This window comes from Corythoichthys intestinalis, chromosome 7, assembly GCF_030265065.1.
Source record: "Corythoichthys intestinalis isolate RoL2023-P3 chromosome 7, ASM3026506v1, whole genome shotgun sequence".
NCBI lineage: Eukaryota > Metazoa > Chordata > Actinopteri > Syngnathiformes > Syngnathidae > Corythoichthys > Corythoichthys intestinalis.
Genome location: NC_080401.1, coordinates 40,167,337 through 40,184,792, shown reverse-complemented (window position 1 = coordinate 40,184,792; position 17,456 = coordinate 40,167,337). Strand labels below are relative to the sequence as shown.

The window sequence follows — 17,456 nt, the reverse complement described above, 5'->3', positions numbered from 1 at the left end:
CCCTCCACCTGTCCCCACACCTTGAACTCTTGTGTGTTTCTTTTGTCTGAGGAAAGTGTATAATGAAATAAAAGCACTTGTGTTCTTGTTGGCTGTTTCCTTTGACCGAACAGCTAATTTGCCACCTAAATGCATTCGCAGATAATGCATTTAGATGGCAGCACAATGGGAGTATGGGACGTCTATGATGTATGATAGGGCGATTATACCAGTGTGTTTGTGTGGGGAGGGGGGGGGGCAGGGTATGTGTGTGTGTAAGACAGAGAACAGAGCCTCCCTGACAGTCTAAAGCCAACAACAGAAAGCTTATCTTGCTTGGCAGAGCTCCATTTTGACTTTTAGAATATGTTAAGCGACACAAAAGAGCTTGTGAGCTACTTTGAGATTCATTATTTAAAGTGGCATGTTTTGGTTTCAAACACATCTCAACAACTGTATGATAAAGAATGTAAAAATTAATGAATTAACACAAATGGATTCGATGTCAATGGTAGTTGAGCTGTATTTAACTTGAAAGTACAAAATATTTAAATAGATTGTTTCCATTTTAATTTGTTTTTAAGCTTTACCTCTTTCAGTTCCATTTATGGCGATGGACGTCCAATGGATTTGAACTGTTTGAATGAACTTGACGTCCATCGCCATAAATGGCAGCTAATGATTATAGGCTACTAATAACATTTTGTTCATTGGTTTTCTGGGACATAATTAGCCAGTTTAATGTATTCAGACTGTACTGTATGAACATACTTGGTAATAGCACTGTCACTCACCAATGAATCTTTTTAGAATCAATTATCATATTAAGTATCCCATCAAATAATCGAGTAATCAGTTGTCATTTTCTAAGGCTAATATTTAATCCCAGTATACTGTACAGTACAATGAAGACAATACGGGCAGGCATGGTACTAAATGTTCCAGTAAGTGTTGCTGAAAATTAATATTCAAAAAACATCCTAATGAGGATTTTGGATGGGCTGTGCTTTTTACTGATGATCAGAGGGTGCTTGTTAACTGCCAGAATCCCTTCTCGTTGGACGCCTTACAGAATCTGTGCAGCGAGGCTCATTTCAACTCCGAGAATCATTATTTCTGCAATTTTCCCAGAGACATGAATCAAAACTAGTCACATACGTTTCCTTGAAGTACAAAGGCTGAGCTCCAAGCTTTAAATACCTTGGGAAGGATGGTTTGCTGCTTATTTAAGCAATAAAAGTGAGTTTTTCTATGCCAAAATTGGATTGAAACACTGTAGGAAATTTAGGATAATGTAAACAAAATGATAATGATCGTTGAGATTATCATGATAAAAGAAATAGGAACAAACTTGAAAACCGTACCACCTGAAGAGAATTGTGAGCCAATCATTTTCAAGCAGTTTTAGGCAATAACAACAGAGACGTAAAAAAAAAATAAAAAAAATAAAAAGGATTGCGTTATATGAACTAGATGCATTTTCACGTGAATTTAGCAAAATAGCCCTTAAACAGTTCAGTCAAATCCCTTTACTATCCCAGCAACTTCATCATGAGTTGCCACAGTCATTTTGTGGCGCTCATTTGGCACGGAGGAACAATTCCCGTTAATATTGTGTAAGCAGAAGAACTGGCTTCCAACCACTTTCACAAATAATGACAAGTATGTAAGAGCCCTTTAAATCAAAGGTCATTCAAATTCATGCTTTCAAAACATTTTTTTTGTCACATAAGAACAAACTAAATAGCATAACTAGAAACTCACTAAACAACTAGAACAGTAACTTGAGAATAATTAGCAAAGAACATTTAGTTTGAAAGGGATCAACGGATGGAAAGACTTCTAGTTCTTAAATGATGAATGTTTTATGAGTGAAAATAGTTTGATATTGAAACCCCTCTTGATGTTTTCGTTTTTATTAGGGCTGTCAAAATTAACACGTTAACGGACGGTAATTAATTTTTTAAATTAATCACGTTAAAATATTTAACGCAATTGACGCATACGCGGAACGACCCACTCAAGCATTGCCGCGAACAGACTACAATGGCGCTGTTTGAAGTATATTGAGAGCTAAGGGCAGAGACAAGCAAGTGGAGTGGACACAGGTGTTACCGGCACCCGCCATGGGGGCAGCTGTTATTTTCAATGTGACCGGCATTGTCAGATTGAGCAGTGAATAAGAAAGTAGTCGAGCGAGAGAGTAGAGAAAGTGCGCAGTTAGCGCAGGCTCAAGTGCTGCGTCCCCCACATGCTTTTGTTTTGTTAATAAAAGTACCCACAAGAAGCCATCCAACGCCCCTTGGTATTTATATGTACGCCGCCGTCTTCCACAGGAGAAAATCGGACGAACCGAGCCAACCGACGACAACAAGCCAACATGAATCGCCGGTCTATAGCACTGCCAATTACCAAGGGCGAACTGGTATCGCAGGGATTTATTGGAGCCGCGCTATTTTATGGAATAAGCAGTGGCATCTCTTCCACAACTGTTATAGCTATTGTGGCAAGCGACATGGGGATGACTAACTGGAGATGATCTTTTCTTAAAAACATGTATTGTACTCAACGCAGAGAAGATATACCATTTGCAGCAACCACTGTGACTCATGGTTGCTCAAATTCCCATCATGCATTTGGGCAGTTAAGAACATTTAAGTCACTACAGTATCATTTAGTGAAAGCACAACAAAAATAATATTCCTATCTCTCAAAAAATAAAATAATGTTCACAAAAACAAACGCGCTCAATGCAAAGAGATCTGGCATTCCCAATCAAAATAGCTATGTAAAATAATACTCTATTCAAACATTAAGTTTAGCTCAACAAATACACTAGATGGCAATATTTAGTCACAATATACAAACTATCAAAATTACTATAACTTGTACTCACATTTATCTTTTAAGAATTACAAGTCTTTCTATCCATGGATCCCTTTCACAGAAAGAATGTTAATGTTGTCTTGTGGATTTATAGTTATAATAAACAAATACAGTACTTATGTACAGTATGTTGAATGTATATATCCGTCTTGTCTTATCTTTCCATTCCAACAATAATTGACAGAAAAATATGGCATATTATAGAAATGGTTTGAATTGCGATTAATTGCGATTAATTAATTTTTAAGCTGTGATTAACTCGATTAAAAATTTTAGCCGTTTGACAGCCCTAGTTTTTATACAATTTGTAAAATTAGTTTAACTAATAGGTCGCCATTGTTATTGATGTCGCAGGGCGGTGACATCAATAGCTGCCGGGCTTCCAGAGTATGACTCTAGCACCATAAACATGTCATCTGTTCAACCCTTTTAATTTGAACCCGAGCGGAATATTAATAAACATGACAGCACTGTTGATATTTCACAAAACGAGCAGCAAAAGCAAATTGAACAGGAAAGACGGGATGAGAAGTGACGAGAGTAGGACAAAAAAAAAACTGTGTTCTGCCAAGATGTGCTACACCGGCGAAACGTCCTATAAGAGGCGAATTTGACACCCAAAGTTCTACCGTGCGCTTTGAGCTTCTTCTGTTTAGATGCATACAGACAGAACATAAAGATGCCTCAAGAAAATACTTAAACATAGTAATATCAAATAAGGGTGCTTTAAATATGCTACGTGACTAATGTGGTCAACAGATCGACAATCTGCAAGAGAACACAATGCTTAAAAGAATGAGAGGGAAACACTGAACACAATGAAAAGGTAATAAAAGACTCAATAAAAACACAAATAGTAAGTAATTGCCGCTTTTAACCAATGACCGCATGTGTTGGACGTTTCGCCGCGTAGAAGGAATTGCAGAAACCCGATAGTATTTGTCGAGTGACAGTGACAATCTATGTCATCACCCCGAGCGTCCATTGCAGGTTTAAAAACATGGCACCCTCTGTAGGTCAAAACATGTACTAAATATTACAGATTTTTAAATCAATGGCAATATTTTATCTGTTTTTAATACATATTTTAGTAAAAGAGAGCAGTTGTGGCTTATTAGAGCCTACAATTCTTTAAGTCCAAGATTTCCTTAAATGTTATTTACGTCTATAGCGCTGCAATGCATGCTGGGAGGCATTAGGGATGTTGGATGACAAAACTGTGGACAACAGGTGGCAGCAGAGGTTGTCTGTCTCTCCCATAGGAGCACTGATGGCCATATGAAGCTTGTTGAAGCACTGAAGCTTTGCAGCTAATTGGTAAAAGCTTCATGGTGGTTCATCTGATCTATTGTGCTATCAAGTGGTCTTGAAGCCCAAGAGGACAACTGTGTTCAGAATTCCATGATTTTTAGTGTATTTAGTAAGTTTAAGTGTATTGTCCCATTCTTACTTACCACCATCTTGTTGAGGGAAACCCAGCAATCAGAAGGGAAATCTTGCAACATGGGAACCAGGAACTGCAAGCAGCCATCCCAGTGACACAGCAGCAGCATCATTGCTATCAGGTTGATTATTCGCATCACGGCGCTGGCCAGGTCGTACGTCATGTGGAATATCTGAAGGGAGCAAGTCAATTATTCATTTATGGATGTTGTCGGGTAGACAAACCAGATTTCAATGTTATTTGCTGCTATGGCAGACTACATTTCGTCTATAGAAGTCAAACATTATGCTCACCAAGAAAGATAGCAGCGGATGTGTTTTGAATAATGAATATTTTAAATTTGGAATAATATTGTTATTAAGTTATTCATTTAAAATATAGGATTTGTTGATGTTAATTGTTTAGTGTTTTTTCTTCTTATTAGTAAAATGCCAAAACGGAAAAAGGTATCTTGTTATATCTTGTTATAAATTGATAAATTCCATGTCTCAAATATGGTACGTACATTTCAAAATAATCACATTTTAACATGGTAACTTGTTAACATAAAACATGAACTATATTGCTTAATAAAATTATTCCTTCAGTACATTTTCAAGGCAGTGGCATTTCTAGTATAAGTACCTGTTGTTGGCGAGTATTCAAAGGTTATAGTACCCTGTTTAAAATAGTGGTATCGATGCATCTCTCGTAATTTACATGTAGAATTTGGAAAAGCAAAAAAGTTACTCTTTTGTAATGTTTAATTTTACGTGCATTGTGTATCTTTGATTTTATAGCAATTTCCAGACTCGTACTATTTCTATTTTTAGACAGCATGCTTCTCACACTCTTAGTAGCACCTCAAGGTCCAATGACTTTTACAGTAGAAAAGGAGACCTGAGAGATCTCCTTACATGATTAAGGCAAGCAGTCACAAATCGACATATATTGTCCCGTGAGAACAGAAAGTGGTTATGTGTCTGTCTCACACTATAATCCGGGTCAGAAGTTACAGTGGTATGAAAAAGTATCTGAATCTTTTGCAATTTCTCACAATTCTGCATAAAATCACGATCAAATGTGATCTGATAATTATCAAAATCACAGAGATGAAAAAACAGTGTCTGCTTTAACTGAAACCACTCAAACATTTATAGGTTTTCATATTTTATTGAGGATAGTATCCAAGCAATGACAGAAGGAGGAAAAACAAGTAAGTGAACCCTCTGCCTAAGGAGACTTAAAGAGCAATTGAAACCCATTTTATAATAAGTAAGTTAACCATCATATTTAATATTTTGTGGCCCCCCCTTTTGGCAGCAATAACTTCAACTAGACGCTTCCTGTAGCTGAAGATCAGTCTGGCACATCGATCAGGACTAATCGTGGCCCATTCTTCTCTCCAAAACTGCTGTAATTCAGTCAGATTCCTGGGATGTCTAGCATGAATCGCTTTCTATAGGTCATGCCACAGCATATCAATGGGGTTCAAGTCTGGACTTTGACTTGGCCACTCCAGAACGTGTATTTTGTTCTTCTGAAACCATTCTGAAGTTGATTTACATCTGTGTTTTGGATCATAGTCTTGTTGCAGCATCCATCTTCTTTTTAGCTTCAACTGTCTGACAGACGGCCTCAGGTTTTCCTGCAAAACATCCTGATAAACGTTTGAATTCATTCTTCCATTAATGATTTCAAGTTGTCCAGGCTCTGAGGCATCAAAACAGCCCCAAATCATGATGCTCCCTCCACCATGCTTCACGGTGGGGATGAGGTGTTGATGTTGGTGAGCTGTTCCATTTTTCCTCCACACATGACGTTGTGTGTTACTCCCAAACATTTCAACTTTGGTTTCATCAGTCCGCAAAATATTTTGCCAAAACTTCTGTGGAGTGTCCAAGTGCCTTTTTGCGAACATTAAACGAGCAACAATGTTTTTTTTAGACAGCAGTGGCTTCCTCCGTGGACTCCTACCATGAACACTATTCTTGCCCACAGTTTTACAGATAGTTGATGTAGGCACAGAGATATTGGACTGCTGCAGTGGTTTCTGTAAGTCTGTGGCAGACAGTCTAGGGTTGCTTTTTACCTCTCTGAGTATTCTGTGATGAACCCTCTGCATCGTCTTTGATGGAAGGCCACTCCTTGGGAGGAAAACAACAGTGCCAAACTCTCTCCAGTTGTAGACAACTTCTCTGACTGTGGATTGATGAACATCCAGACTTTTAGAGTTTTGCATCCTTTTCCAGCTTTATGAAAATCAACAATCCTTGATCGCAGGTCTTCAGACAGCTCTTTTGATCGAGCCATGATGTACATCAGACAATGCTTCTCATCAAGACGTTTCTTACCAGGTGTGTGTTTTATAGTGGGCAGGACAACTTTAAACCACTTATAAGTGATTGGACATACTGAACATCTGACTTAAAACGTTTGGTAAAAAATTGGTTTCAATTGCTCTTTAAGTCTCCTTATGCAGAGGGTTCACTTACTTGTTTTTCCCCCTTCTGTCATTGTTTGCAAGCTATCCTCACTAAAATATGAAAACCTATAAATGTTTGGGTGGTTTTAGTTAAAGGAGAGACACAGACACTGTATTTTCATCTGTTTCGTTTTGACAAAGATCGGATCACATCACAGGTATTAGAAAATCTAAAACTAAATTTAGAGTGAGGAGCCACATGCTGCTTCCCCAAGTTGTGTTATCTGATCACATGAAGGCAACCTCGTCTGAAAAATTTCAATTACAACCATATTTTACTGACACACACACATTCCGTCACTGAAACAAAAGCATCCTCCCTGCAGCTGAGTGTAGAGCTGATGTGAATAGAGCTTCCTGCCTTAGGAAATTGTTAAACCTGTTCCCGACAATGCTTATCGCTCGGACAAACCACAGACACGTGCACGCACACATGCACATACACAGACTGTTACATTAAGCTCTCTTAGAAATATGGTGCGCAGTAATAAAAATTAAGCGATTCAATATCAAAATATAACAGTTGTATCTCTAGTATCTTGATTATTTCCAGTCTTTGATTGAACCATACAGTATTCTACAGCTTTAAATTATAACCTTTAAGGCAAAATTATGACTTATATTTTTAAAATATGGAAACCGCAAATATGCAGGGATTCACTCTACTTGTAAAATTAAATAAGGACCTCTTGTATTCTGTAGTATTAACTTGTTTCAATTTTTTTCCTTCTTTGTACTACAACCACTCATAAGGCTTTTTTTGTATTGCTATTTCTGTATTGCATTTTTGTAATATAATTTCTTATAAATAAGTTTTTTCCTCCTATTGTACTTTATTACAGTAAAAACTATAACTTTCTCACATATTGTCCCCTACATTATTCTCTAGAATTAAAAGTTTTCCAAAATATCGTGCAATACAGCACTATGAACATTTTGTTTGTTTGAGTTTGTATGTCAAATAAATGCCTTTTTAGTTAAATATTTTTATATTTTTCTTATGATATCATGTTTTGTGTGTAACCTCAGCTCTCCGAGCTGGTGTGATGCATCTCTGAGGTTTATATGGTTGTTTGCTTGCGATGGAGACACTAATTAGGCTTCTCCCCTTGCTCAAATTACAGCTCGGTAATTAAAAGACTGTGTGGTTGTTTTCAGTGATTTGAAGCAGCTCGGTTAGCCTAAAAAAGAAGGGATGTGATTTATGTTTAAACAAACACGCGCAAGCATACACACGTACAATCACAGTGCACTGGGGTTAATTGTGTTTATGTAGCATAATGATGCATCTCGCTACTGTACTGCATAAGTGGATATGGCTTCAAGGCTAATTACAGTGGATATAAAAATTCTATACACCAATATTTAAATGAAAGGATTTTGTGACATAGGAAATAAAATTAACACTAGGATCATTTGAAAACTTTTCAAAACTTTTTGGGACCTCTAACCTGCACTTTTTCACTGCAAAAAAAGGAGGAAAAAACTAAGGTATGTAGTAGCAAAAGTGTGCACACCCTCTTATAAGCGAATCAGCTTCGCGTCTCGGAAGTCGAGCTCTGTCGCCTGTCTTCGCGCATTCCACAGCATGTGGACCACTGATTGATGGTGAATTGAAGAATATATCAACGCAGTGGCGCCACCAGCGGGTGGCCAGGGGTGTCCACCACGGCCCCCCAATAAATTTGTTGGCCACCCCACTGACCACCTCTCTTTTGTTAAAAGTTCACTTTATGCCTAATATTTACATAACACAATAAAACAGAATTGTTGTGGAACTCAAATTGTTGACTGGAGTGCTATGGACTATGCATATTAAATCATTAGTAACATTAAATTAGGGCTGAAGCTATCGATTATTTTAGTAGTAGATTAATTGATGAACTAGTTAGTTCGAATAATCGAATAATCGGATAAGGAACATGAAAAAATAAAGTACTTGAGCTGAGCCTTAAACGGTATAAAAAAAATAAACAAATGAGGATCTAAGTACAATAAAAGAACAACTGGTTAATTTACATAGCAAAAGTCTGCTAGCTTCAATGCTATAAAATGCTAACGTTTTTTTTTGTTTGTTTTTTGTTTGTTTTTTACCATGCTCTCAACAAATGGTTCAAACACATATTCCCACAAAAATGGCTAAATATACCTATTACCTAAATTACTAATTAATTAAAAAAGCATTAGCTCAAACAAAAACTTAGCTTATGTTGGTCTTAACAGGGAGCAACTGGATTCAGCCATGTGAAATGAGTTATGTCATATTCACTGTTGCCACTGGGGGGTAATGTATCTACCCGAATCAATGAAACTAAATGCAAACACTGTACGCACGAATACACGATGCAAAATTTAATTCGAAACTTTTTTCGAATTGAATGACTCGAGTCAATCGATTAATTGTTGCAGCAGTACATTAAATATAACACATTACACCAAAGTATATCGGTGGGCGTGTCCTTTAGGCTTTCTGATAGTTTTCTACTGGCCTTTTTACTGCAACAACATAATAAAAACCTGAAATTATTATGGCTTTTAGGTTTTGGTGTGCCACCCCAAGATTTTAAGTAGCACTATCGGGCCACCCCTATGAAAAATTTCTGGAGGCGCCACTGTATCAACGACGTACGTTTCACTGCAACTAGTCCCACGTCTTTTGAATCAGGCAAGGCAGTGACTGTAGCTCAGCCCAGTGCTGTAGCTAATCATTTGTGGGTTAATAATATGCCCCCTCCACGACCACATTACCTAAAGAATAGTCTTAAGTAAATATTACATAAAACAGGCTAGATAAAAGGTCGTTATTTTTCTGTGACTTTTACAATTATTATATATACATTTTGATATCCAGTATAATGTTGACCGATTTGTTCTTGATTTCCGTAATTTTCGGATTATAAACCGCTACTTTATTTCATTTTGAATCTTGCGGCTTACAATCTAGTGCGGCTTATTTTTTTATTTTTATTTGGGTTAATAGGTAACACATGGCTCCTAGCATGCATTGGAGCACTACAGATGTAAATAACAATCGAAATTCATGTTCTGTGCTAATTATTTATTTAGTTACTGTTCCAGTTGTTTCATGTATTGCTAGTTATGGTATTTGGTAACACTTTATTTGACAGCGGCATCATAAGACCGTCATATTTATGACATGATAATATCATGGGCATTACTGAATGTTTATGACAGATGTCATCCGGCAAAGTATGTTACTACATTTATGTCCAGCTCAGATCTTTTACATCCATCCAAAAGTGAGATCATTTGCCGGATAACACTAAAGGACATCTGTTATATGCATTCATTAATGCTTGTGACAGTGTCATGTCATAATTATGATCGTTTAATAACAGTCTTATGGCACCACTGTCAGTGAGTGTTACCACATACTATAACTAGCAATTAATGAAACAATTGGAAGAGTAACTGAAGAAATAATCAGCACAGTAAATGACTTTTGATTGTTATTTACATCTGGAGCGCTGCAATGCATCCTAGGAGGCATGTTGGACAACGACAGTGTTGACATCAGGTGGCAGCAGAGGTTGACTGTGTCCCCGAAGGGAGCAGTGATGGCCAAAGGAAGCTTCTTGAAGCAATGAAGCTTTGCAGCCAATTGAGTCAAGCTTCATGGTGGTTCATTTGGTATTATGACAGCCGTATGATGCCGCTGTCACATAAAGTGTTACCAGTTATTATCTTTTGGTGTAAATATCCCATAATACAGTGAGGACCGCTGCGGCTTATAGCCCAGTGCGGCTTATCTATGAACAAATGCCGTTTTTGGTGGGTGGCGTCTTATAGTCAGGTGCGCTTTATAGTGTGAAAATTACGGTAGTTCTATACATTTCTTAACTCATTGGATGTAAATAATGGCGATAGACGTCCACTCTATTTTAATTGGGAGGACTAGCATTGATTATTCACAAGATTTCACATTTCTGCCACAACATGGGACCCTTAAACATCTAAATATCTCCACAAAAACTCTGTTGTTCCACTAGACTAGACGAAATATCCAGTATAGCATCCACCGTTGCAGTGACTTGACATCCATTTACAGTATGAGTCTTACTAATAACAGTGGGTGACATACAGTAGGTAAATGTTCATTCATCTGAGGGACAGAATTTGGGAGATGTTTTTCTATGTAGCAACAGTACACACCACCTTAGGAATTGTAATGGAACTTTACACAAGAAGGTTGCTATTGTACATGCAATCTGATGATGTGTTTGTTTTTGGTCAGAGTGAAGCAACATGTGGCTGATTGACCCAAGGTTATTTTAAGTAACTGTCGACAACTGTGTGCTCAGGATCACCAGGCAGCTCAGGGTAAGTACGGTCTAAGAGACAGCAGCAGCCAGGCTGATTATGCTGGTAATCTTTTACAGCTTTATTGTAATCGCATAAACTTTTCTTCTGGCAAAAGTCCAACTATTCTCACAAAAATTTAACTGAATTCATTATATGACGTTTCCTTGGTTCTTACCTCCTCCCACTGGTGGATGTAACGGATGAGTCTGGAGAGACGCAGCAGGCGCAACAGGCTAAGAATTTTAGTGAAGCGCACGATTCGGAGCGCTCGTGCCGTCTTGTACACCTCAGAGTCGATGCCCTTCTCCACAATGAGAAAGATGTAATCCACCGGAATGGAAGAGACAAAGTCCACCACGAACCAGCTCTGCAGGTATTTCCTCTTGATCATCTTGGGATCCAGGATGATCTCGGTGTTGTCCTCGAATACGATGCCCGTGCGGAAGTTGAGCACCAGGTCCATGAGGAAGAAGGTATCAGACACAACGTTGAAGATGATCCACGGCGTGGTGGTCTCGTCCTTGAAGAAAGTGATGCCCACCGGGATGATAATAAGGTTGCCCACCATGAATAGGAGCATAGTGAAGTCCCAGTAGAACCTATGTTGAACAATCATACACAATCCAGTAACTCAAAAGTGATAAGACATAGCAATATGTACAATTGAAAATTGAAATCAAACTCACTATGAGTGCAATTCATTAAATGTAAGCCATTCCATAGATAGCAGATGCTTCTAAAACAATGACAAAATGAGATCTTACGCCCTCTGGAGGAAATATCCAAATATTTTCGAAAAGATTTATGAATATCTGTCACCTCAAAAACGTTCATTTCAAGGTATACATCTTAGAAGTTCCAATTTTAACTGTGCTTTTGTACATAGATCCATCAACTCCAAGTTGTTCGTTTTTGAGAAACTTTCATAGTGAAGCTAATTTTTAATGGATGGTCAAAATGAAGCTCAGAATTTCTTTAAATGAATACAGGACGCTTGCAAAGGACCTTTGAAAGGCAAAGGCGCGTTATGGCTTCTTTGGCCGCTTTATCTTACTATCTTGAATTTCTAGAAAATTTGATAATCTGAGTAATTCTGATCAGATTTGAAATATGTTTGCAACTCTTGAAAAAAGCATAATCATGACAACTGAAAATTCCGTTTAAATTTTGACCCAAGTTTCGGTGGAATGGTCCACAAATGTCAGGTTCATTACTTATTTAAGTATTAAAATGCATTTAAGTATTTCACTCCATTAGTTTCTTTTGACAGTTGTAATTAGTCCATACATAGAAAAGCGAGAAATATAAAGACCCAAAGCAAGATAGATAATGGATATATGGACAGAAGAATAGCTGTTGATACAGAAGTGCAAATAATTAGGGCTGCAGCTATCGAATATTTTAGTAGTCGATTAATCGATGGACTGGTTAGTTCGAATAATCGAGTAATCGGATAAGGAACATGAAAAATTAAAATATCTGAGCTGAGCCTCAAACGTTATATATATATATATATATACATTTTTAATGAGGATCTATGTGCAACAAAAGAACAATTGGCTAACTTACATAGAAAAAGTCTGCTAGCTTAAATGCTATAAAATGCTAAAGTTTTTTTTTTTTGTTTTTTTTAACAATGCTCTTAACAAATGCTTCAGACACATATTCCCACAAAAAAATTGCTAAATATACCTATAATCTAAATTATGAATGCATTAAAAAAACATTAGCTCAAACTAAAACTTTGCTTACTTTGGTCTTAACAGGGAGCAGTTGGATTCAGCCGTGTGAAAAGAGGCAGACCAGAGGGCGGTGTATCCACCCTTATCAATAAAACTAAATGCAAACACTTTCAAAATCAACCATTACAACGCCACTTTAATTAAACGAATACTCGAAGCAACAAAATTTAATTCGAATATTTTTTTCTAATCGAATACTCAAGTTAATCGATTAACTGTTGCAGCACTACAAATAATAGAAAGATGGATCAATAGATTGAAATATTGATTGGTTGAGATGGATGGATGGATGGATGGATGGATAACATATCCAAATACCATGACCATTCCCTCACCATCGACAACTCCACTGTTACGCCTTCCCCTCAAGTCAAGAGCCTGGGTGTCATCCTTGACAGTACACTCTCTTTTAATTCACAAATCAATAATATTATCCTGGTTGCCCACTTCCACCTACGCACCATCAACCGCCTCTGGCCGTCCCTCACCCCCCGTTCTGCTACCATCCTGGTTCATAGTCTTGTCACTTACCGCCTGGATTACTGAAACTCCCTCCTCTTTGGCCTCCCTCGAAAGACCCTCAATAAACTCCAACAGGTCAAGAACTCAGCTGCTTGCATCATAATTTGTACCCCATTCATCCACCACATCACTTCGGTTCTCCGCCAGCTCCATTGGCTTCCGGTCCACTTTCGCATCCTGTCAAAGTTCTCCTCCTCACATTCAAGGCCATCCACAACCTTGCCCCTTCATACCTGTCTGACTTATTACATATCCATATTACAACTCCCTCCCATGCTCTCAGGTCCTTCATATCCATACACCCGTCTGCCCCCCGCTCGCCTTAGCACCATGTGGAGCAGAGCATTCAGCCACTCTGCTCCCCGGCTTTGGAATTCACTACCACCAGACTTCAGGAACACCGACTCACTCCCTCTTTTCCAATCCAAACTCAAAACTCACTTGTTCAGACTCGCCTTTCCATAATAATCCCTGATTTCTTTGTGTTGTAGCTTTCTGCTAATTATTTTTATCTATTAGTATTTTTTGTTTTAAACATTCTATACTCATTTTTACTGTTTTTAGTCTGTAATTTGTATAATTGTTTTTTAAAATATTGTACGGCGATCTTGAGTGCCTGAAAGGCACCTTTAAATAAAATGTACTATTATTATTATTATCATAACACTCGTCAGGCTTCACTAAGAACCTTGTGCAGTTATGTAAAAAATAAATAAGTCAGATAATATAATTATTGTGTCACTTACAAATAAGAAATTCAGCTCCAGATGATTTCAGTGTGACATGTTGAGTTTAATGGAGTATTAAGTTTTTATTATTTTATTATTATTATTTATTTATTATGGAGTTTTTAATGTTTTACTGGTAGTGGAATGGACCCATAGTGTTGGGCATAAAGTGTGAAATGAAAAGGATGGATAGACAGATCTGTCCTTGGTGCTAGAACTTCTAAAGCACCTCATTGCATAATATAGCGTTATTATTTCACTTATAATACAAGGATCGTGATGCAATAAAAGTTTACAAAGTATTGGCGACCACTGAGGTCTGTACCTGAAGTCGCTGTAAGGATGTATGATCCAGTTCCCCGCCGACTTCACCCTCTCCTGCTCTTTCTCCACTGCCTTCTGGCTGCCGAACATCCGCAGGGAGAACTTGTTGACCCCGGGCTGAAGCATGGAGCTAAACTGCCGCTGCATGTACGTCTGGCCCCGGCTGGGCTCGCCATCGTCGGCCACGATTAGGGAGCCGTCCTCCGTCGCTTTTGTGGACGATTTCCTGGACAGTTGAGTCGGGGTGTGCCCTCTACCACCCGGCGCGTTGGAGAAAGACACCCGGGAGTCCTTTTTCTCCATCCCCGCGGCGCTCTTGACCTCCGCCCCGGGTCCGTCCGACACCGCCGACCCGTCCATGCTCGCTGCCTTGCCGCCCTCTACGGCCTCTACACCCCCATCGGCGTGCTTCTCTTGTCGGGATATGAGTGATGAGAGGCTCCCGGAGCTGGTGGGCTCCCTTCGACAGTCGCCGTTCTTGTTGCATATCATGCCGCCGGCTTGGCGTCCTAACGCGGGAGTCTCCGATCCCACCGAGCCCCGGGCATCCCTCTGGAAGAACCGAGCCGAAGCTGCGCCAATGGTGCCAGAAGGTTCTGAGGAGGGCTCGTCGTTCAGGAGCAAGAGCTCGTTGTTATTGTTGGACTTTTTGGCGACCCCGCCTCCTCCCGGCGCGCGTCTCTTCATAGTGCGGGTACCTCCGCCAAGGTGAACATCCCTTGGCTGCTTGAGCGGTGCGCGCCTGGTGTGAGAAACTGGTCTCCTCCTCGCCGATCGCTGGAACACATGCGCGCACGAACGTACAAGAACACACGGATTCAACAGTAACAACACACACTTAGACTATATCATGCAATTACACACAAATATACTTTCACACGTATTGTAACTTATTGGTGACTTGGCAACTGTGCAAAAAACAATTTGAAATATTAATATCACGTAACTATTTTTATCTGCACATGTTTAATTTTCGAATCCAAAACCAAATGTTTCGGTCTGCCCAGCCTGATGTTGTCAATGGACCAACACGTGTTCGCCTATCACATCTACCGCTAAATATTGCCATCTAGTGGAAAACAATTGGAATAAAAAGGCAGTATAGTATTCTAGTACAGTACTGTATTTTACTCTCTGAAGAGGGTTTCTTCATGTAAAATGCATGTGTTTGTTAAGTCTTTTTTTTTGTTTTTTTTTTGTATGTTGTTATTTCCCTTGGATGATTAACGAAATTTTAAAGTCGCATTACAAAGGGAGATTCAAAAAGAATGTGCCAAGATCATCACGCATTTATTCATTTTAAAATCATTGAAACACTTATTTTCTATTCAGAATTAGAATTAAAGTATTTTTAACAAGTAATTTTAACAAATTAAAAGTCATGTCGGCTTGACAAGGGCGTAGGTTTGGTCTTTATATGGGTAGGGACGATATACAGTAACAGCAAAACCTGCATGTACACTTTTTGCTGGGGACGGGACATTAATAAGACCGAACATATTTGGTGAATGGGGGTCAGGGCTACATTTCTCACCAATATGAACCTAATTAATTGATAGGCTAAATGATGAATGCAAAATAAATCTGTATTGACCTATACTAACTTTCACACTGCAAATTTATAACGTCTTAATCTGATAATTTTTGAAAAATCTAGACAAATAATTTTCTCCGTCTTTTATTTGTGTTAAAGGCTAGTTAGATTAATGTGTCAGATTCTTCCATTTACTTAAAGTAAATATTACTATTTGTTCGGATTGAGCCCATACATCTAAAATTTGGTGATTTTTCACATAAATCAAGAAGAAAATTCTTTCAAATAATGTTTTGAACAATATTCTTGAATTAAGAACATATCTGACAAGTTTTTTCTTTTAAGATTCAATATACAAACTTTTTGCTCATAATAAATCTGTTAAACTTATTTTCAAATAGCTGTTTTTCTTATTTAAAGAAATGTCAGTAAAATCGACTTGAAGCACTGTAACACTAGCAGAATTAGTGGAGTGTTCCCCACCTCCACAACATTGACGTCTTTTTACATTACTTAGAGTGGCTGATGCTGGCGGAAAAAAACTAATATCCCTCCTTTCAATGGGTCGGGGGAGGCGGTATGTTGTATTTCTGTCGGGCTGTGAATGGGTGTGTGTGTGTGTGTGTGTGCGCATGGGGGGGGTCAAGTCATCAGCCAGTCAAACATGCGTTTGAGGGGAAAAAATGGACTGGCACATTCAGCGAGTGAAAAGGGTTCAGAGTAAGTCTGAAGATAATGAAAGTACTGTAATTCACTTAATAATGGGAGGGTCATTTACAACATATGGATTGACAATTTATATGACCTATATAACTCAAGTCATTATATAATGTAAATAAGGTTGCTTAAAAGTTGGTGGGGATAATTTGAGCATCCTGAAAAGTTGGTAGTGTTATGTCCCTACCGTCCCTATGCAAGCCTACGCCCTTGCGGCTTGATGTTGTCCGTGCTGCTGGTGGTGGTCACATTGAGCACTTGTAAAGCATGAAGTAGAAACTTGAAGTTATATACAATACTTGTGTCCAGGTAGTTATTGTTTTATTTTTTTAAATATGCCACAATGGTTTTGGCACATTCTTTTTGAATCACCCTGTATATAGTACAGGCAAAAAGTTTGGCAGCACCTCTTTCAATGCAACACAACCCCATTGATAAAGTAGTAAATTCCACTAATGACCTCTGAAAAGGCAGACTTGTGAAATCAGAAACCATTTCAGGTGACTCCCTCTTGAAGCTCATCAAGAGAATGGCAAGAGTGTGGGGGAAAAAATGTAATCTGAGCATAGGGTGGCTACTTTAGAGTATTATAAATGTTGTTATTAATTACATAATTCCACACGTTCATAGTTTTGTTACCTTCAGTGAGAATTTACAAAGTAAATAGTCATGAAAAAAAGAAAGCGCACAAATAAGGTGTGTCCAAACTTTTGAACTGTACTTCATATGCATTACACAAAGTTAAAATCAAGTTTGTTTTTGTTTGTGAAATGGTCTCCAGTTTTACTCACGT

The 17,456-nt window shown here is 38.4% G+C and overlaps 1 protein-coding gene across 1 annotated transcript in view; it reads right to left on the bottom strand.

Moving 5' to 3' along the window:
* Positions 1-15,170, bottom strand: part of hcn2b (hyperpolarization activated cyclic nucleotide-gated potassium channel 2b) — a 61,208-nt gene extending 46,038 nt beyond the window's left edge. Inside the window, exons 1-3 of the mRNA XM_057842288.1 lie at positions 14,414-15,170; positions 11,272-11,695; positions 4,320-4,481 (exon numbers count right to left, since the gene is read on the bottom strand). Of these exons, the coding sequence (XP_057698271.1) occupies positions 4,320-4,481; positions 11,272-11,695; positions 14,414-15,099 (1,272 nt within the window). The 5' untranslated portion in view covers positions 15,100-15,170. The remainder of the gene's footprint in view (positions 1-4,319; positions 4,482-11,271; positions 11,696-14,413) is intronic.
* Between the last annotated feature and the right edge of the window lie 2,286 nt (positions 15,171-17,456).